The sequence below is a fragment of the Tympanuchus pallidicinctus genome, unplaced genomic scaffold (assembly GCF_026119805.1).
Source record: "Tympanuchus pallidicinctus isolate F22 unplaced genomic scaffold, pur_lepc_1.0 scaffold20, whole genome shotgun sequence".
In the NCBI taxonomy this organism is placed as follows: Eukaryota; Metazoa; Chordata; class Aves; order Galliformes; family Phasianidae; genus Tympanuchus; species Tympanuchus pallidicinctus.
In genome coordinates this window covers 9,752,597-9,773,814 of record NW_026294722.1, presented here as the reverse complement: position 1 = coordinate 9,773,814, position 21,218 = coordinate 9,752,597, and the positions used below count along the sequence as shown (strand labels likewise).

General features: G+C 57.1%; 1 protein-coding gene and 1 long non-coding RNA gene across 4 annotated transcripts in view; one reads left to right on the top strand and one right to left on the bottom strand.

Moving 5' to 3' along the window:
• The first annotated feature begins 1,226 nt into the window (after positions 1 to 1,226).
• Positions 1,227 to 21,218, top strand: part of LOC128081179 (uncharacterized) — a 123,231-nt gene continuing 103,239 nt past the window's right edge. The window contains exons 1-2 of the long non-coding RNA XR_008207022.1: positions 1,227 to 1,317; positions 14,884 to 14,933. This is a non-coding gene — a long non-coding RNA (uncharacterized LOC128081179). The remainder of the gene's footprint in view (positions 1,318 to 14,883; positions 14,934 to 21,218) is intronic.
• Positions 10,366 to 19,497, bottom strand: SNTA1 (syntrophin alpha 1). Of its 3 annotated transcripts, none has more exons than XM_052684142.1 (8): positions 19,171 to 19,497; positions 17,280 to 17,465; positions 13,447 to 13,636; positions 13,160 to 13,367; positions 12,965 to 13,095; positions 11,507 to 11,598; positions 11,239 to 11,426; positions 10,366 to 11,082 (listed from the first exon to the last, which is right to left on the bottom strand). In XM_052684142.1, exons 1-8 carry the CDS (start codon positions 19,430 to 19,432, stop codon positions 10,990 to 10,992), a joined length of 1,350 nt encoding a protein of 449 aa, XP_052540102.1. In that variant the 5' UTR covers positions 19,433 to 19,497; the 3' UTR covers positions 10,366 to 10,989. The 3 variants fall into 3 exon arrangements, with proteins under 3 accessions (XP_052540102.1, XP_052540101.1, XP_052540103.1); XM_052684141.1 differs by having other exon boundaries at positions 11,507 to 11,703; positions 19,171 to 19,496; XM_052684143.1 differs by lacking the exon at positions 19,171 to 19,497 and adding an exon at positions 18,950 to 19,079 and having other exon boundaries at positions 11,507 to 11,703.

Below are 21,218 nucleotides of genomic sequence, written 5' to 3'. Positions count from 1 at the left end.
CAGCAGGGCTGGCCGAGGTGACGATGACCACAAGGAAGTGCCAGCCAAGCACCATGGCTTTGTTCCTCGTTATGCAACAGGCAGGACGGAGGTTTCCGGTGGTATTTGCAGCTGGAGGTGGAGCCCACGAGGCGTGAAGGTCCACCTCTCACCGCAGACCTTTCCACTCGGCGTTTGACGGCGTTTGCCTCTCAGTTTATTATCTTGTGGTTTCAAACAATACAGGAAGGATGTAGGTGTTTGCAAGAAGAAAGAGAAGGAGGAGGAGGGCTGGCAGGCCGCTGCCGGGGGGGCTTCTCGACGGGTGCTACTTGCTGGAAACCGCTCTCCCACGCGCGTTATTAAAGGTGATGAAATTAATTTGGGGGAGAATAGTCTACAAAAGGGTCATGTTCCCAGCAGGGCTGGGCTGGGAGGGGCAAAGGTCATGAGTGAGAGCAATCCTGCATGGGAAGTTCCCTTTAAAACTCAAAGGAAAGCCAACAACCCAAGGGCCTGTAGGAGCCCCAGCAGCGTGTGAAGACCGTGGGCAAGGTTGTTCTCAGAGCCCAGGGTGCTGCAGGTCCTCATGGCTTTGCACACTGCTGCAAAGCCCACAGAAGACCTGATGGCCATAGGGATGGAGCTCGCTGGATGCAGGCAGGTGTCAGCTCCTGACCTGCCCTGGGCAGCACCTCCACCAAACCTCAGCACCTTCTAAAACAGCTTCTCCACCCCCACCTTCCCTCCAAGCCACCCATCTGTGCCATTCTCTCCTCTCCCACCCACTGAGTGGGCACAACATCTTTACAGCAATTTCTTCTTGATAGTCTTGAATGAACCATGTACCAGCAGCACATTCTAGAATCACAGAATCATTAAGGTTGGAAAAGAACATTAAGATCATTTAATCCAACCCAACCCATCACACCCCATCTCCATTCAGCACATGGCCATCACAGCATAACACCCAGGAAGCATCTCCAGCAGGAGTGGATATGCTGGCATTGGAGTCACCCCAGCATGGAAATGAGCCTGGGTTGTGCATGTCTACCTTGTGCAATGAGGGATTAGGAAAGACGACGAGGAAAAGGAGGCTGGGATGCTGCTTGGGTAATCCAGTGGGTACCACCTTCAACAAAGTCTGTAAAGTACTACCAGTGAGTTATTTCTGCCCCGCACTGAGCAGTCCGGGTAAAAGATTTGGAAAATTTAGGTTGGATGTGGAAGGTTGAGGTTGGATGTTGGGGGAAGTTCTTTCCTATGAGAGTGGTGAGGTGCTGGAACAGCTGCCCAGAGAGGCTGTGGATGCCCCGTCCATCCCTGGAGGTGTTCAAGGTCAGGTTGGATGGGGCCCTGGGCAGCCTGGGCTGGTATTAAATGGGGAGGTTGGTGGCCCTGCACGTGGCAGGGGGCTGGAGCTTCATGATCCTTGAGGTCCCTTCCAACCTGGCCATTCTGTGATTCTGTAAAAAGCCAGTGATCTCCAAACCTTGGGAACCTCACATGGGAGCGGCTGGGCAAGAGTTTGCCCCAGCCCTAGAGAAGGAACAGCATTGGATCATAGAATCACAGAACTGTTTGCGTTGGAAGGAACCACTGAAGGGTCCAACTCCCCAGCAGTAAACACCTACAGCTCCATCAGGCTGCCATCAGACATGAGATGTGGGACGTGGCTCAGCCCTGACCCCAATGTCCCCTTCCCACAGGGACATGGCACACTGGGAAGGTGCTGGCAGCTCCTTGTGGCTGTGAAAGGTGTATTGCTGCCGCAGTGACAGGAAAGCTGTGCTCTTGAGTGGTGCTATCTCATCTATTTTGCAAATACAAATGTGATAGAAATCTGCAAAATAAGGAATATGCATTAACTTCTGAAAAGTTTTGACTACATATCATTATCCGTAATTTTGCTGCTTTGATTTGCATATTCATAAAAGAAACATACAGCACGGATGTGTCAAAGGCTTTCAGATGAGTACGAACAAAACCAGCAGACTTGCAATCTCAGTTCTGAAGTAATTGCTAGGAAGATTTTGCTTTCCCTGATATTTGTTTAATGGTTTGTCCCTGAGCTTGTGAAGCTGGGAGCTGGAGCATCCCAAGGCATGAGCATCCTGGGGCAGGAGAATCCTGGGGGCAGGAGCAAACCCCTGGATTGTGCTGTGTGCACAGCAGTGACCCATCCTGAAGCACACGTGATGCACCAGCACCAGCAGGACGAGTCGGTGGCATTCCAACCAGGTGTGGTTGTGTTGGGCTGTCCCAGCCCCAGCAGCACTGAGCATCCTGCAAAGAGCAAAGGGAGCCGATGCACTGCACGCATCGAGCTGCAGGAGCTGTGCACACCCTGCCAAGTTCCATCAGCATGCACTACAGGTGCTGCTCAGCCCTTATTTTGCAGCCGTGAGACTCAAGCTGATAGACCTGGGGTGGTGGCAATGCCTGCAGCACGGCTGATGCTGAAGTGATAAAGAGCACAAGAAACGTTGCTTTTAACTTATTTCCATGCTTTCAAGCTGTGGAATAGGTGAAGCAGCAGCAACTGCTGCTCGCAGTGTTATCCCAGTGCTACAGTGCTTGTGGTTTGTGTTGCAGTCTCCCTTTCCTCATAGCACAGCCGTGCCAAACTCCAAACAAACTGCAGCTTTTTTAGCTATCCACCCAACAGGTGTCACAAATGATGGGTCTTGAACACAGGGTGTCGTTCAGCATCCACCTGCCACTGCTGATCGCTGGGGCTGGAGGGCACGTTGGTCACCAGCACCAAGGGATGTGGTCCTCACGATGCTCTGCCTCCACGGCCAGAGGACAGACACACGGACCTTTCACGGCCAGGGCAGAGTGTGCACTGAGCTTCTCACCTGGGACTTGCTCTTTCTCACGGTGAGCAGCAGCCCAGGAGGGGCTGGGGCAGGCACTGGGCTGAGCAGCAATGAGGGCTGCAAGGTTTGGGCCTGCAGCTAAAGCCCCCGAGTGCAGCCTCTGTGGAGAAGGCAGCAAAAGGCAGCCATCCACATAGCAGGTGTGCTGTGTGCTCCCCTCCACCCCCAGTCCCTCCCAGCTCCCATTCCTGGCTCTCACTCCACATCAAGGTCCTTCCTTGCGAGCTGCTGATGGACATGGTGAGGATGGATGTGCTCAGTAGATCACCCACCCCAAAGCCATCCCAGCACAACAGTCCTCTCCATCTGGTAGCTCATGATCCCATTTGGACCTCTTCCCTACTCAACAGGCCAGGCTGTTGAGACCAGGTTACGTGTTCACCCTGTTCTCTCCTTCCTGTGCTCATTCCTATCTGACTCACCTCCATCCTTCACCCTCCTTTTGCTCTTCCCATAAGCATCCCATAATAACTCCTGGGCTGGGACAGGTATTTCTATCCAGGGCTGTAGCTCCAGCAGCAGAAGGAACAAGTCCAGATGATGATGAAAACAAACAGAATTATTGTTTTAAAAACAATTCTCAATTTATTCACTTCTCCGCGCAACTCAGATGGGAGCTAAATTGATTTTTTACACCGCCTCATGTAACACACAGAGCTATTTCTCTCACTGGAAGGAACTTATGGCAATCAGTTAAACCAACACATCTGTGCTCAGAGCCCTGGGAGTGGGAGACCAGAGTAGTGTGGACCTCCCACCTGCCAGAATACCACATCTGGAGGAAGATGTGTAGATTGGGGCCTCACACTGGGACGTGAGCTGGGCGTGAGCCAAGGACATCACAGCAGTGAGCAGCCTGGTCTTCTGCTTCAGATGGTGCATGCATGGCACCAGCACAGCCCTCCCATATCAGCACATCTAAAAATGTCACCAAGCATCCTGCATGGCCTTTTCTAGCACACCATTCAGCAACTAGAGATTCTCTCATGCCTCCTTCAGCATCACCCCACAGTCTTTCTGCTAAGCTTTTCTGGGGAAGGACAGAATTAGGCAGCAAGCTCAAGCAGCAGCATGATGCCCAGAGAGGTAGATTAGTCCTTGCAGACATAAGGGGATGAGAAAAAGGTACTGGGCAGAAGGCGCACAGACAGTAGAGGTTGGGATTTCCCTAAAACTACCCTTTGAGTGAGATATTTCACCCCAGAAAAATGACACAGCATGGAGAGCATTGCTAGGAGCATGCTGCTGAGCGAGCCTCCGTGCACAGCCTCACCATGTCACCATGATGGAGCATCACAAGCAGGGCTGCTGCTCAAGGGTGGGGAGCTACAGGGAGCCCAGAACCAGCAGGGATTTCCCCCATCCCATAGCACAGGAGCAAGGCGAGCAGGACAGGGTGGCTGATAGGTCCAACAAAAAGCCCAGCATGCGAGGCAGCACCGTGGTGATGAGGTGGGCCTGGAGCCAACCCTTGGAGTCAAACCCCAGGTGAGGATCTGGTTCAGCAACTGGGGATGCAGGGTCAAAGCCAAGAAGCCAGTCTTTAAGTTGCCACCTGCCAGGAAAAGATGGCACAGGCATGGACATGAGATCACCGCCCCATTAGCACAGCTCAGATGTAAGGACCAAAAGGTGAAATGGAGCTCCTTGGGGTGGGGGTGTGGATAGAGGCACCAGGTGAGGTTGACCAGAGCCATCAGGACTTTCTGGGCTCTGACCATCAGCTTGGGAAAAGGGCAGTGCACTGAGCTGCTCCTGTCTGCCTGAGGAACCATTCCAGCCTAAGTTCTGTGCACCGTCACCTTGTCCCAGGGATGGAGGTGCACAAGGACCACGCGGGTTCCATCACCATGGATGGAAATGCACCCGTGGGTTTGCCCACCTGGGCCTCAATGAGTCACGCACGCAATGGCAGATGGTTCAGAAACAGCTGGGAAGATGACAACACTTCTCCTTCGGTGCCTATTGTCTGTCCAGAACATAAATGTCTGTTGGGTGGGTAAGGCACTCCTGGAGGTATGTACCTAATGGATCTCAAGGAGACCTTCAGTGATGGTTTATAGAGAAGCTCACCTATTCAGCCATCGGAGAAGCACGAGCAGAGCCTTCATCGAGGCATATTTCCAATACACAAAAAATTAATGAATTTGTACAGCTCCCTGCCTACAAGATGCATTCATTTAGACAGACAGCACTCAAGGCTCTAAGAGCTGCTGCTGCAGGAGATGGACGGAACGAAAGCAAAGGAGAGTAAACAGAGAAGAGATTTCTAAGTGCCCGTGACATTTGTTCAAATACTTTATTTCAATCAGCTTAAAAGGGAAACATAAAGCTCAGGTTGTTCATAGCAAAGGGGAGGAAATTGAAAACTGAGTAATGCACTAAGAGCAATTCAAAGGGAGCGGAGCCCGGCTGCTGCTCTCCTGGTGGGCTTTTTGTGTCCAAACGCTGTGTCACACGCCTCAAGAGAAGCCACTCCAAAAAAAAAAGGGTGTCTGAATGACACCGGGAGAGCTCCACTCACACAGAGCCAATAACTCCACATTTATTTTGCCAAGGAGCCCAAATAGTTGGGGTGGGGATCCGGGCTGAGTGGGAGAGCTCCTCAGGGCGACATCAGCATTTAAATCTCGTGTTCAGTGCAGCTTAGAGACACCAGAATGGTGGCAGGAAAGGAAAAAAAAAAGCAGAAGAACCTGAAATATCATCTCAGAGAAGGTGTGAATTTTCACCACAGTGCTGAAAAGCCTGGATTTTTTTTTCCCCTTTAGGATAAGGAAAGGCAGCAAGCTGAAGAGGAGGAAGGCTCCTTGTGACGCAGCAGCAGAGCGTGCAGTAAAACATGCATTTGTTCAGAGCTGTGACTTACTTCTGGTAACAGAAGAATAGAGTGAGGTTGCTGGTTTATCATTATTTTATATTTGTTGTCTTCTTTTTCACCTCCACGAGCTCACAGTGTTTCTTTCATCCCGGAGCTGTCTCCGATGGCATTTCTATATTTCATTTAGCAATCCTATAAATATGTAAATATAAGATCTGTATGTGTAAACACACACACGCATAAATAAAACGGTAATGATGCATACATCCATGTTTGTATAAAAGCTAAATTACCTCCAATTTATCCAGTGTCCTTTATCTCTTCTATGCAACCTAGGCCAAGCATTGTGTTCCTAACGGTCTTCATATGTATATGGGAATGGCACCTAGGAGGGACAGATATAGGACTAAAAGGCATCTCTGATGGAAAAGTAAGTGCAAATTCCTTCATTTCTTTCCATGTGCCTCCCAGAGCCACAGGGGAGGGCCTGCACACTCCTCACCCTGCTGTGCCCATGAGGTTTGTGCCCCCGGAGCCGGGCACTCTGTTCCACCCAGCACCAAATCTGGAATAGGGGTTGGTCCTACCACCATAGAACCATTTGAGTTGGAAAGGATCCTTAGAGGCCATCAGATCCAACCCCCCTGCAATGCACAGGGACGCCCACAGCTCCATCAGTGCTCAGAGCCCCATCCAGCCTGACCTCGGCTGTCGGCAGGGATGGGGCACCTCCGCCTCTCTGAGCACCTCCGTTCTGCCGGGGACGGCTGGCACCCCGTCCCGTGACGCTGCTCCACGGCAGGAGCTGCTGACAGGCTGAGAGGTGCCTGTGTTCTGCTCGCCGCACTCCCAGCACAGCACCCCGCGCACCGCCCCGCTCTCCGTACGGGCGCAATCGATCCCCGTTCAAGTTGATCGCTAGAAAACACCGCGGGTGGAACGAATGCAAGGAGGTGGGAAACCATGGGATGGATGTCAGCCCAATGCGTCCTCTGGGAAGCCGTGGAGCGCGGTGCGGTGCGGTGCGGAGTGGAGCGAAGCGGCTGCTGCTCGGCGGAGCCGCCTGGGAGCGCACGGAGCTGCGGCTGCGGCACTGCGAGAGCTCCCCCTGCAGAGAGCGAAGTGAGCGGCCTCGGGATTCGAGAGCGGCTGACCTCCGGGCACGGAGCTGCCGACGTTGCGCTCCTCGGGGTTCTGAAGCGCTGTTGGACGGCGGCGCAGCGGCCAAACTCTGCTGTGCAACTCTCTGTTCGATCGTCGGAGGTGAAGCGCCCGGAGGTCTCTGCGCAGATGGTATCTCTGAAAGGATGGATGCCCGCGGAGGGTTCTGCCGGTGGTGCAGCCCTGCGTTTCACCCCCTTATTAGCAGCTGCAGTCCCTTCCCTCTGTGCCCGCAGAGGTTCAGAGGTTTCCCAGTGCTTTGCCGGGATCGGAGTCACCAACGGGAAGTGCTGTGGATGTTACCCCTCGGGTCCTCTGCACAGAGCCCTGGCTCCTGGGTCTCAGCAGGACTCCCCAGACCTCCTGCTTGTCCCTGGGCTCCCTTTAGCTGTGGTAGGAAGGGCAGCGGGGTGAAATGCCAGTGCTGGCAGGGCAGAGCCCCGGCTGGCAGGGTATGGGGCGGAGACCCTGGGTTGGCTGCTTATAAAGCATTGAGCTGCACTGCCAGTGGAATCAAGGCGAGCAGAGCCCTACCTGTGGAACCAGCATGGGGGAGGAGGACCAACAGCAGGAACATCCCTGTCTGTCTGCCATCATCCACCTGATCCCCTGGAATGAGGGGGATCGGCCTGGAGACTTGGGGACATCGCTGAGCCCCCACGCCAGCCTGGCACAGGGCTGCTCCAATTTGCCATTCCACGTCCGGGCCCATTTTCCAGAGAGCTGCTGCAGCTCCCAGCCAGCCCGTATCACACAGCGGGACAGTCGCCCTCACAGCACTGCAGGACGCTGCTGCTGCTCCAGAACTCCCAGCATTTGCCATCCACTCTGTGTTGTTCCAGGGTGGACATCCTCAGTGGGGCCATTTGCACCCACAGCCCCCAGCTCTCCATCCCTCTGCCTGCCACGTGCTGAAGAACAGCCAAGACAGCTTCCCAGGCTTCTCCACCTCATTCCTCAATCCACCACCCAATGTTTCATCACCCACCTCAGTGAAATGTATATTTCCCTTTTAAGAGCTCTCCTAGAATAATATATTTTTTTATTATCGTGACAGTGAGGGCTCCCGTTGCCATGGTTACGTGGCCTTTGCTAGAGCAAGAGCTTTCTGGGTGTTTGAAATTCTGGTATTTCTCCTGACCTAAGAGGTTTGATTCTTTTTTAATTTGGTATTTATTCCCATTATCATCATTTGAAACAACAGGTCATTTATATTGCATATGGATATGTCACCACCACGGTGAAGGGCTCAGAAATAAGCTTCTGCTGTGAAAAGGAATGTCTTTTAGAAGGGGGGAATCTACTTTGCAGCACTTATCATACACAGTACAACAAAACCACAGAAACTCTGATAGGATCTCTGCTGTATCTCTGCACATTACACATCAAATCCCATCTCTGGCTGGAGAGCAAACCTCTGCCTTCTGGCTGTCAGCTCAGCTGTTCTCAGCTCCCCAGCCTCCCGAGTCCTGATCTGATCTAGAACACACAGAGAGAAGTTAAATGCATATATTAAATAGAGATAGACAGATAAATATACAGAGGGATGGATGGATGGATAGATGGATGGATGGATGGATGGATGGATGGATGGATGGATGGATGGATGGATGGACAGACTGAGATGGATAGATGGATGGATGGTTAGATAGACAGATACATGGATAGACAGACATAGATAGACAAATGGATAGATAGATGAAAAGATAGACAGGTATAAAGAGATATATACAGATGGATAAAGAGATAGAGAAACACATTAATTGCTTGATAGACATGGACAGAAAGATAGATAGATTGACTGATAGATGGATACACAGACGATAGATGGATAGATAAATGGATAGATGGACAGATAGATGGACAGACTGATAGATGATAGACTGATAGACAGGTAGATAGATAAGTTGTAGAGCTGGGATAAAAACATCTGGATTTCCTTGGCCTTTTGATGATTTTCCCCCTGTTGTTTTAATGGCAGCATCCATACCAGCTGCTTCATTCAGGAGTGAGGAGGACAAAGGTGTTACCTGTGGGGTTGGTTCCTTCTGTGTCACCTGGGCCAGACATGCAGCATTAGCTCTATTTGCTTCCCTTCATTTTGACTGAAAACCCTGAGATAAGGAAGGGGGGGATGTAGCATGGGGGCTGCAGGGTGGGAAGGGACCCAGCACAAACTGTGTGCTCAGCACTCTGGCAAGAAGGGCTGATAAACACAAAAGCTCCAGCACAAACAGCAGGCAGTGCAATGGGATGGGATGGGATGGAGTGGGGTGGGATGGGGTGGGGTGGGATGGGATGGGGTGGGATGGGGTGGGGTGGGATGGGATGGGGTGGGATTGGATGGGATGGGGTGGGATTGGATGGGATGGGATGGGATGGGATGGGATGGGATGGGATGGGGTGGGGTGGGATGGGATGGGGTGGGGTGGAATGGGATGGGATGGGGTGGGGTGGAATGGGATGGGATGGGGTGGGGTGGGGTGGGATGGGGTGGGGTGGGATGGGATGGGGTGGGATGGGGTGGGATGGGGTGGGATGAGATGCAATGGGATGCAATGGGATGAGATGGGATGGGGTGGGAGGGGATGGAATGGGATGGGATGCGATGGGGTGGGATGGGATGGGATGGGATGAGATGGGATGGGATGGGGTGGGATGGGATGGGATGGGATGGGATGGGGTGTGATGGGATGGGATATAGGTCTGGCTGCTGGCTGATAGGGGCCAGCACACGCGTGCTTTGGCAAATGAGTTCTTTGATCCCCGGTCCCTGCACCGCGCTGCCTGCGAGGAAGTTTTCATTTGGGCTCTCCAGTGTGAGAACCAGTTGTAAATATCAGCACAAAACGCTCCGATTTAAGCGCTGGGCTGCCTTGTTTGATTATGGCTCTGAAAGGTCAGCGCTGACTAATGAGGAGCACGAGCAGGGGGGAGCAGGGAGCCTCCTCTGCTTCCGTTTGCCATCCATTTCCCTGCGCTCTTTCCACCACCCCATTTACCTCTGCTCCTTGAGTCCTGCTGGTGCCATACAGCCTTAGCCATGCTGCACTGCCAGGGCCAGAAGGGGCTGGGAAAAATCCCCAACCCATCACCAGCACTGAACACAAAAAATCCAAGGAAGCAGAGGTCCATCTCCAAACAGAAAGCTTGTTCTGCAGCTATGGAGTGGGACGGCAGTTTGTGGGAGATCTGCTCAGGACTGGGAGCGATTCCCTCTTTTATCGGTGTGAACCCAATGGCTGCAGGGCAGAAAGGGAAGGGAAACGGCAGCAACAGTTTTTTTCCTCGCGCAGACGCACTTTTGATCATAGAAAAATGCACCACCTGTTTCTGAACCGTGGCACTGATTTAACAGTGACGTAGTTGGGGGTTTTGTTTCTTTTTTCTTCTTTTGGTGGGACAGCACTGTGCCATACAACGCAGGGTCTGCTCACCTGCATCCTGCCCCATCAAGAGCCCACGTGGAGCCCACGTCCCCCCCTCCCACTTGTCCCAGTGGAAGTCCCTCAGAGTCAATGCTGGGTGTGAGCTGCGAGTTTATTTGACCAAAATCAGACAAGAAGAGGCATTTCCATGCAGAAACTTTTGGTTTGTGACACGTTTCCCAGCAGCCACCTGGCAGCCCTCCCCCCAGAACCAAGAAATACAACGATGTGGAGTTGGCAAAGTCAAACAAAGCGCCCACCCATCCCAAAGAAAAGCAGCTCCTGTCGCACGCTGTGACACGGAACGATTTGGCAAATTGTGCTGATCTGCAGCTCCTGTCCATCCGGCCCCCAGAGCTGTGCTGTGCTGTGCTGGGGGCAGGCAGACCCCAATGCCTGTGCTGGGGGACTTGGGTGGACGAGTGCTGCCCCATCAGCATCTGCACCGGGGGTGATATAAATATAAAACTTCCATACAAATGGGTTCTTTGTACAGAAAATATCATCTCAAGGCACTCGAGCGGTGTCCACGGGCTGCTCTGACCGAGCGCTGCAGGGAGGGATGGAGGCACGGGGCCATCAGGCACTGCCACCCTCAGGATGGCACCGGGATGGCATCACCCTGCGGGGGGTTGCGTCCCAACAAGGGGGCTTCGGGCTGGAGGTGGCCTGAAGGGAGGTGCATAGATGTGGTGGGGGCCGGGACCCCGCTCTGGATTCACGCCAACAGCCCCAGCCGGGTCACCTTGGCCGAAAGGAAGGAGTGGATGATGAACACGATGGTTTTGGGGCAGGAGTGAAGGTCCAATTGCTGCAAGAGAGGAGCAGAGGGACGTTTGCAGTGAGAATTGTCGAGGAGCGGGCGGCTTTGTGCTGGCGGAGGGGAGGGATCTAGAGGAGCTGCAGGGGACGAGGACCCCCCAAAGCCCCCTCAGCCTCCCGGGGGCGTAAGGTGGCGCCCACTCACGATCTCTCCCTCGGGGCCTCCGAAATCCAGGTAAAGCATCTTGGTGCCGTCGTCCGAGGACATCTGCAGCTTTTCGAAGGGCTGTTGGAGCAGCACGGTCCTGCTGAGCCCCGGCTCCGTGGCGGAGATGGTGAAGCCTTTGTCGATGTGGATGGACAGGATGCACTCCTGCCCTTTCCAGGTGCACGCTGCGGACGGGGACGCGCTCAGCACGGCGATGCGAGCGCACCACTCCACCCATGGCCCCGCCGGGACCCCAACCCCGTACCTGCGGACACCTCCTGAGCGAGCTCGGCGGCGCCGTGGGTGCCGTCCACCAGCAGGCGGGTCCAGAGCGCCAGCTCTCGGGGGCTTTCCAGGCTGAAGAGGTGGCTCTGCACTCCCAGCCGCGTGCCGGCCCGCAGCGCGAACGCCAGCTCCGCTTCCAGCAGCGCCGAACCCTTGGCGGGCCCCGAGTGCACCAACCTGCGGCACGGCGCTCAGCACCGCGCGGCCGCCAGGGGGCGCCGCAACACCGCCCGTGGGACCCGCCGCGCCCGCGCACCGTGCGCGCCCCCGCGCCGAGAGCGGCTGCCGCTGCCGTATTCTAAGTTCTGCCGGGACGGCGGGACACCGACACCGTTCCCAGCAACCTGCCACCACCCCACGGACGCTGCCGCTATCTCCAGGGTCCTGACACAACTCGCAGACACTGCCAACGCTCTAGGACGCCGCTGTCCCCCCGGGGCTCCGCCACCCCGCATGGACATCACCACTGCTCCTGGGACACCAACGCCGCCCTGCAGCACTGCCTCCAGCTCGGGATACCACCGCCTCTGGGACGCCACCACCACCCCAGGACACCAGTACCACAGCCCACCACCACCATCCCTGGATGCTACCACCAGTCAGGATGCTGACACCTGTCCTAGACTCTGCCAGCACCCCAGAATATCACCATCCCCGGGACACCACCACCATCACCTGGGACACCAACACCACCCCTGGGACACCAACACCATCACCTGGGACACCAACACCACCCCTGGGACACCAACACCATCATCTGGGACATCACCACCACCTCTGGGACACCACCACTACCCCTGGGGCTTTACCACAACCCACGCACCCTGCCACCACCCTTGGAACTGCCCCCATCCCCAGAGCACAGCCAATAACCCTTGAATGCTGCCAGTGACCCCTGAGGCTCTGCCACCACCAACCCAAGGTTTTGGCATCAGTCCTAGGAAGGAAATCCCAGGGGCACTGCTATCATCCACCAAGTTCTGCCACCACCCCTAGACTCTGCCACCAGTGTTGGGGTCCTGCAGTCAACCCCGGACACCGCCACCACCCCCAGGCACTGCCACCACTTCCAGGACACCATCACCACGCTGTGACACCACCACTGCCCCTGGACATCACCACCATCCTTGGACATCATCACCATCCCTAGGACACCAACAGCCCCACACAATACTGCCACCACTCCCAGACGCTGCCAGCCCCCCAAAACACCAACACCACCCCTAAGGTACCACTGCCACTCTTGCACACCAAAACCACCCTTGGACACTGCCAGCACTCCTAGACACTGCCACCACATCTGGGACACCGCCACCACCCCAAGGACGCCACTGCCATTATCCTGAGGCCCTGCTACCCCATTAGGACACCAGCACCACCCACAGCCACCACCAGTACCCCAAGCCACCACCACCATCCGTCCCTCTGGCAGCCCTACCTGGTGGCAATGAGTGGGTAGCTGTGCACCGGTTTGCCCAGCGCATCGCGGCTCAGCGGCAGGCTGCCATACAGCAGCAGCTCCTTCTCGGTGAGCACAGCCAGCAGGTTCCTGGTGCCGGCACCGGGCAGCTGCAAGGGGAAGGGGTCAGGGACGGAGGGGACACCGGACAGGGGACAGCGGGGCTGCGGGTACCTGCTCGGTCAGCCAGCCCACGTGCTTGACCTCCCTGCCGCTCACTGTGCCAGCGCCCGCCAGCTGCGCCCGCAGCTCATCCTTCACCCGCGGCAGCAGCGCGCCCGCAGCGCTCTGGATGGCCCCGAGCCACGACTGTGCCGTGGCCTCGTCCTTCGCCCGTAGGAACAGAGCCACGCGCCCATCCGCCGAGCACACCTCCAGGTACCTGCAGCGACACGGCCCCGTTTGGATCCCCGCTGCCCCCTACACGGCCGCCCCGTCCCCGCGGCGCGGTGCAGCCCTACCTGTGCTCGGGGTCAGCAGGGAGGCACTTGCGGGACACGTAGCACATCCGCAGCGGCACCGCGCGGCTCTCGCGGGGCGGCAGCACGGGGGACGAGTGCTTCTGCGGGGCGGCAGGAGAGGGATCCCAGCTGACCGTCGGCCCCGCCGCCGAGTTCTTGAAGTAAGGTGAGATCTCCTTCATGTACTTCACTGCAAGAGAAGAGCCGGGATATGGCACGACGTGGCCACAGCCTGCCTGCGGCACCCGCACCTCCTGCACCCGTCAGCCCAACATCGCCCACAGTGCTGCTGTGGGATCTCTGCAGAGCCCCACATCTGCCCCCCATCTGGGGCATGCTGCCACGCACCAGAGAGCTGAGCTGGCCAAAACTATCCTTTTTCCTCTTTTTTTTTTTTTTTTTAACGTGCCTTGGGTCACAGCTCCCATTCCAGCCCTGACCCCGTTGGCTGGGATGGCACACAGAGCCAGGGGCGGGGAACAGGCAGGAGGCCCAGGCCAAAATTACACAGTCCAAACTGTGCTGGTACAGCTGGTCCCACAGCCAAGTGGGAACAAAGCAGTAATAGCCCTGAAATACCATGGCTTGGCCCCAGGAAAAGCCTGGAGCTGCTTGCACGCAGCTCACATAACCCACCCTGCCTGGTGAGCTACAAAGCAGGGGTGAGAAACCAGTGCTCAGGACTTGGTGAGTCAAGAGCAAACCTCAAAGTGGTCCCTAGGGCTTGGGAAAGGGGAGAGAAGAAGTGATGGGGAACTGGTGGGGCCTTCCAGACACAGCCTCAGAATGGGGCCAGGGGTCTCGGGGCTCACACAAGCCAAGACTGAGCAGGGTGGTGCGCTGCAGGGAGTGTGCTGCTCAAAAGGGCTTTCCTCGGGTGGCTGCTGGGAAAGGACCAGGGCACAGACATGTGCCTGCCACCCACCTCGTGCCTGCTGGTATAAATAGCAGCCGTGCTGCCACAGGCATGCGAGCTGTGCTGCCCGGGCAGCACTCCCAGCAGGGGGGACCCATCACTACCCAGTGCCTGGCAGCTCACTGCATTTCACAAGTCAGCATTCAGCTGCAGGCACTCAATCCTTGCCAAAGGCCATTTGCAGGGGACAGTGCTCTAGGGCACAGGGACACACTGCTTGCCATGCCCCCAGCCCTCCCTCCTAACTCACAGTAACTGCAGCATTCCTGCACCATCTGTCCTAAGTGTCACCTCAGGGCAGTGGGACACCACCAGCATCGGCTGCGCAATGGCTGGAGCACATCATGGCAGCAGGAGAAGGGGTAGGGGAAGGGCCAATGGATGCCGTGCCAGGAGAAATCCCCAGAGCCATGCAGGGGATGGGATGCAAGGCACTGCCCTGGGGTGTCATTGGTGGGATGCGCTGGAGACCCCCTCAGTGCACACATGAGTGCAGAGCCCAGTCCCTGGAGGTGTTCAAGGCCAGGTTGGATGGGGCCCTGGGCAGCCTGGGCTGGTATGAAATGGGGAGGTTGGTGGCCCTGCCTGTGGCAGGAGGTTGGAGCTTTGTGATCCTTGAGGTCCCTTCCAACCCTGGCCATTCTGTGATTCTGTGAGCCGGTGCTGCATGAAACATGGGCACGTGGCCACCAGCTCCGGCATTCATTGTGCAGGATGTCCTGGTGCACCCCAAAAATCCCAGGTGTGGTCTTGAGATCATAGCACTCATCTCAAAGCATCTCTAAGACAGCACAGCTGGGTCACTAAATTTGCACTTTCTGCAAGTTTTCTGCCCAGAGTGTGCCAAGACAAGAGGCTCTGATCCTCCTTCCAGAGGGCATGGAGCACATCAGCATAACAGACCTGGTGCTCCCACTGTGGTCTGACCACAGCATCTCCCACAATACATCCTAATGCTCAGATCACAGCTCAGGGCTCACCCTGCACAGCTCCACAGGCTCACAGACAGGAGGGCAGCCCCAGTGCCACAGGGACACCAACTGCTGAGCCTCTTTGCACCAGCATGCAAATCCCAGTCTCAAAACCAGCTACTGAGACCTCCTGTCCCTTCAGCCCTGTGTTACTTTCTCCAGTGTCTGCTGAGCCCAGCAGTGCTTTGTAACTCTGGATACAAAGTTGATGCATAAATAAATTTAAAAAAAAAAGTGGGGGAAAAATAAGGTCAGGCAGAGCCGCCTCTCCCCGTATAACACTGTAATATAAATACAGTCACACTCCTGCAGATAGCAGCGAGCAGCTTGGCACAGAGCAGTGCTGGCAGGGCACACCGGGAGCCTCTGCATGTCACCTCACCCAGGAATGCCAGCATTGCGGGGCCAGGCTTTGGCTCTGGGGCTCAGCATGGGGGAGGTACCCCAATTCACTGCCCCCACCAGCCAGGAGCGTGCAAACCGATGGTTTCTCAGCGACAGCACGGTCAGGGCTCTGTTTCTGTCTGGCACAGCGCTCGTGAGCCACTCTAAAAGGGCTCCAGTTCCAAACACAGTCTTTGCTGGGGAGGAGAAAGGTGGTGAACATATGCTGGCTGTGCTAAATGACTGCATGGTGATATTTATGGTAAAGAGAACGGATGTCAGAGTTAACCAGGGAGTGCCCAGGGGCTGCGGTTTGCCCTCATCCCCTGTCAATGCCAGCACAACATAACCAAGCTCTGTGCCAGGCTGGGGCACACAGAACAGCACAGGGCTGACCCAGAGCTGCTGGGACAGGGGTCAGCAGGGGACAGGCAGCCCCACATGGAGTCCAGGTGTGGGGCTCCAGGAGGGAGCGTGGTCAGGAGAAAAGGGCACCTGCTGGATGCTAAAGTCACCGTGTCACTTGTCATCACTGAGCCTTGGAGCAAGCCCAAGAACAAGACTGGAGCAGGGCTGTCCCCAGCTCAGTGTAAAGCATGACATATCCCCAGGCTCTGCCTCGTGGGAAATGGAGGGGAAGTGGAGGTGATGATGAGATGGAGATGCCATGCACATATCACTGAACCATAAAGGTTAGAAAAGACCTCTAAGATCATCCACTCCAACCCCAACCTATCCCACCATGCCCAGTGACCACGTCCCTCAGTGCCACATCTCCACAGCTCTTAAATACCTCAGGAATGGTTACTCCACCTCCACCCTGGGCAGCTTTTTCCAATTCCTCACCACTCTTCTGGAGAAGAAATGTTTCCTAATATCCAACCTGACTGGGGGAATAAGGCTGCAGGAGAGTGATTACATGGCTACATCATAACCCAGAACATGACAGTGGGAGTCAGCCTGGCTCTCCTCTGAAGCCCAGCCCCGCTCCTGCAGCAGCCCACCTCCTGCAGAACCACATGTAGGTGCCTCCTGGAGGGCCCATCCCGCTCCCCGCAGAGGAGGAGGAGGAAGGTCAGAGGGAGAAGTGGTTCTCTCAAGGAAGGGCAGCTCAGCACCACCTCCTGCAGCACCTCCAGCAGAAGGGAAGCCCGTGCCAAAGTAAAGGATGAAAAGAAAATAACAGAGAGAGGGTGGTCTGAGCGCGGCGGCGGCGGGGAGGAATTTTGCAGACTCCCAAAGAAAGAGGCTCTTGTATTTCTCTTTGGTCAGAAAAAAAATAAATCAGCCCCTATCTGCACCCGGCAGCTGTGCAGAGCAGCACATTCCTCAGGCTGCAGCGTGGTTCTGTGGCTCCCAGGAGAGGAGGAACCCAGAGCAGAAAAGGGCTGAGCACAGCGAAAACCAGAAATCTGGAGATGACACAACTGGGGGAAGGCGAGGGAGAGCTCCAGCTGAGGAGGAGGATTTAAAGGAAGTTCTGGGAAAAGCAGAGCGCGGGAGCAGAGGACATGAGGGTACCCGCAGGGTGTACATAAGCAGGGCACCCCGCTGCCCCCTACCTTCCAGCACCACCTCTTTGCCCGTCTTCTTCAGCGCCTGCACCGCCTCGTCGTGCGTGGCCTCGGACAGGTCGGTGCCATTCACAGACAGGATGGCATCTCCCACGTACAGCGCCTCGGTCTGATCTGCTGCCAGTCCCTTGAAGATCTTGGAGATGAGGATGGGCATCTTGTTCTCCCGGCCACCTGCGGGCAGAAGGGGCACCGAGCAGTTAGGGGACACTGAGCAATTAGGGGCACGCTGGCTGCTCGGGGCTGAGTGCAGCCCCCAGCCCTGTAACAAGCACATGCAGTGCCCAAATACCTCAGGGCTTTATGGCAGATGCATGTAAGCGCTTCAAAAAGCCATCTGAGCGGCTGCAGATTTCCTCGCAGAGCAAACACACACCCTGACCGCCTCCCCATCACTTCTGGCAGGAAACCGTGTCACTATTTGCATTATTAATTGCGTGTGCTGAGCAGCCCTCCCTGCTCTCAGGACCCCGCGGTCTCAACGGGGCAGCAGCCGAGTGCTGGAGAGGCAAAAGAGCCACAGAGCGGCTGCCCAGCCGCAGGGCTATCTGCTCCCCACTCCTCTCTGGCTCCATTCGGGCTGCTCCCCGCTCTTCAGCACACCGGGACACCTCTCAAGGCCTCCGGGCAGCTCGGAGAGATCAATTTGCACACTTTTGAACCCGTAAGAGACGCCAGCAGCTCCGCCTGGCGCTGCCTGCACTCAGCGCTGGGACAGCGTGTGCCGGGCACCTCCTCACTCCCCCCCACTCCCCACCCACGGCCTGGGACAGGCAGCGTGACACCGCCCGGCGCTGCGCCCGCCGTGCCGCAGGCTCTGCCCCGCTCAGATTTCTGCAGAGCCTCTCCGGGAGCTGAGGGCTCCTCCGGCTATCAGCTGTCAGAGGCCCCCGCGGGGGCTGCTGCTGGCTGCCGAGCCCGGCCTGGAAGCAGCGCCTCGCAGCCACCCATTCCGGGCTGCGTGCGTGGAAAGGGAACCGTTGCCCGGAGCACCGTGCGGTACACCGAGCCTGCAGGAAAGAGATGCTAACCCTAACCCTAATCATTGTAACCCTGCAGGGCTGGCTGAAGCACCAGAAACCCCGAAAGCAGCGCCTGGCGTTAGGATGCAGCTGTAATACCCCGACCAGAAGATCTGCTTTACGTTCTGTCCCACGGGCCGTGGTCAGGAGCTGGCTGGCAGGGGGGAACCCGTCCCTCCATGCCTCCACACCCCCGCAGGGACAGCAGGGTTTGGCTACGAGCTGAGGGCTGCGTTTAAAGGGAAATGCTCGCCCCCCTGCAAAGCAGCAGGCACAAGGCAGCCCAGTGCTGCCCGCACGCCCGCAGCTCCCCGTTTGGATCGCGGCTCCTTGGTTTCCACCTACGTCACTGCAAAAATAAAGTTTAGCTGAACCAAGTAACGTTTCTCCTTTCCTGGGAGAGCCGCGGAGCCGGCAGAGCTTCGCAGCTCAAGGTTGGTTACAAGGGAGATTTGCACTTCCCAAAAGCGCTGCCGAGCTCCAGCACCCAGAACCCCACCAGCAGTGAGGTCTCACCCCGGACTCCGCACGGAGACCCGCACCCCACAGACCGCCCCACCCCACGTCCGGCAAAGAGCGCGGTGAAGGCTGAGCCCGATGCGGCCACGTCAGAAAACGGCAGCCCCCCACCCCCACCTCGTAAAAGTTCCCGGCCCGAAGTTCCCGCAAAGTCCCCAGGAGAGGGGCGAGGGCGGCCGGGGACACTGGACGGGGGCAGAGCGCTGCGTTCGGGGCGGCCCGGAGGGGACATCGCACCGGGGTCACGCAGGACGCAAGGACACGCGGGCGGAGCGCTCCGGTCGCAGAAAGGCAGAGCGGGTCCCACCTGCAGCCCCCTCCCGATGCCCCCCCCTCACCTTTAATGCTGATGCCGAGCCCCCCCACGTCCTGTTTGACGACGCGCACCGTACGCCTGATGTTGGCGAGCGCCTCGGGCACGCCGGAGCTCTGCTCCCCTCCGTTCAGCTGAGCCGCCGGCGGCTCTCCGTGCCCGGGACCGTCGGCGGGGTTGACGCTCAGCGTGTCGTCGCTCAGGGTGAGGAGGACGCGGAGCCACTGCCCGCCGGGGCCGCGCAGCTCCAGCAGCCCGCTGCGCGCCCCGCGCCTGCCCGCCGCCATCTTCCGCGCATGCCGAGCCCGGCCCCGCCGCTCCGGCACCTCCGCTCCGCGCTGCCCCGCGACCGCCCGGCGGAGCTCCGAGCCCCGCGCACCGCCCCCGGCCCGGCCCACGCCCGCCCCGTCGGGGCAGCGCCGCGCTGCGGGGTTCCGCGCCCGTGGAAGGGACTGGGAGAGCCGGGAGGGGCGCGGCGAGGTCTGGCCGCCCGCACTCGCAGCCGCCCGGCTCTGGGCACCGCGGGGCGGCCGTGTGAAGGAGGGACCCCGCGGGGCTCGTCGGGGCGCAGTTGTGTCCGTGCCGAGAACCGGGCGCCGCGAGAGCTTCGGGCGTGCCGCGGGGGACCCGAGGAACTGCTTTCGTGGAAGCGAGCGGCGCTGTCAGGCAAACCAGAAAGTCAGTCGAAGCGGACTCCGGACTTTTTACGGAAAATTGCGATGATGAAAAGCGAGGGCGGCTTTTGAGGGCGGCGGGGGGCGGCCCCAGGAGCTCTCCCGCAGACGTTCCGCGACGTCGATGCCCCAAAGATGGGCGCAGACAACAGCAGGGAGGATTTTTGGAGACATTCAAAACAGTCTTGCCTTTCTCTTTTCCTGTCCTGCTTCTTGAAAACAGGAACGGTGTTTGTTTCCTTTGGCAGATCCGCATTTCCTCCTGCAACCGAGTGGCAGCAATTAGGGATGAAAAATACCTCTGGGTACATCCCTTGTGCCCCTTCGGGCAGCTCCAGAGCCCTGGGGTGGGGCTGCAGGTCCCCAAACCGCAGGCTCTGCAAAAGCAGCCTTAAAGGAATTGAATCCCATTTGCCCACAAGGGCACAACGGGGGAGAGTGGGGGGGAGTACAGGGAGGGGGCTGCAGCCCTCCCCAGCCACACGCAGAGGCAGCGGCGCCCCCCCCACGCAGAGGCAGCTGTGGAATTTCTTGAGATTGCTGCAGAGAAAACCCTGAAGGTTTTCCCCTTGCAAAACACAGCTCAAATATTCCGGTTTTTCTCTTCAATCAAAATTCTGCAGTTTGGTTGGAGTGACTTTTCGGGTTTGTCTGAGTGCTGCTCCTGCCCCTGTCACCCCCCATCCTCTGTGCGTCCCACAGGCCTTGAGCTGCTGTGTCCATGGCAGAGAGGGCATCTGTCCTCTTGTTGACCCAGGGTCACTTTGCCCTGTGCCACTCACTGTGTCCACCATCCCAGCTGCAATCACCGTGGGTCTATGCAAACACATAATTTTTTTCTTTCCAGTGTTATTTCCAGCACAGGTGATTGCTTAAGGCCGTATTCTCCTTGTAAGCCACGGTGAAAAGCAGAGACGCTGCTCTCAGTGCCACACAACGGCACCATCCAGGGATGTGTTTGCTTCCCCAGCCCTGGCAGCACAGATGCACCGCTCAGGCACAGATACAAAGCAGCAGTGGGAAGCAGAGCAATGCCATGCAGGGGGAAACCTTGTGTCACGCCAGGCTGCTGGGCAGCGGGGCCAGGTGTGCAGCCCCACATCGTGGCACAGAGGTGCTGCAGTGCCCGTGGGACGGTGACATTTTCACAGCGATTTTATCACACGGCTGAGCCCATCCCATCCTATCCCTGCAGAACGTCCCCGCTCCCGGACGTGGTGGGTGAGCTGCTATTATTAGGCTCAGCTCTTGGCACACACAGGAGCTGTGTCAAAGCCCACCCGTCTATTTATAGAGTGCTGTTAGCTGGGTGAATTAAATGAATCGCTTCTGAAACAGAATAAAAGCTCGTGTTTGGGCCTGAAGTGGCATCCCCAAGCCAGGCAGCAGCACCTCGGGT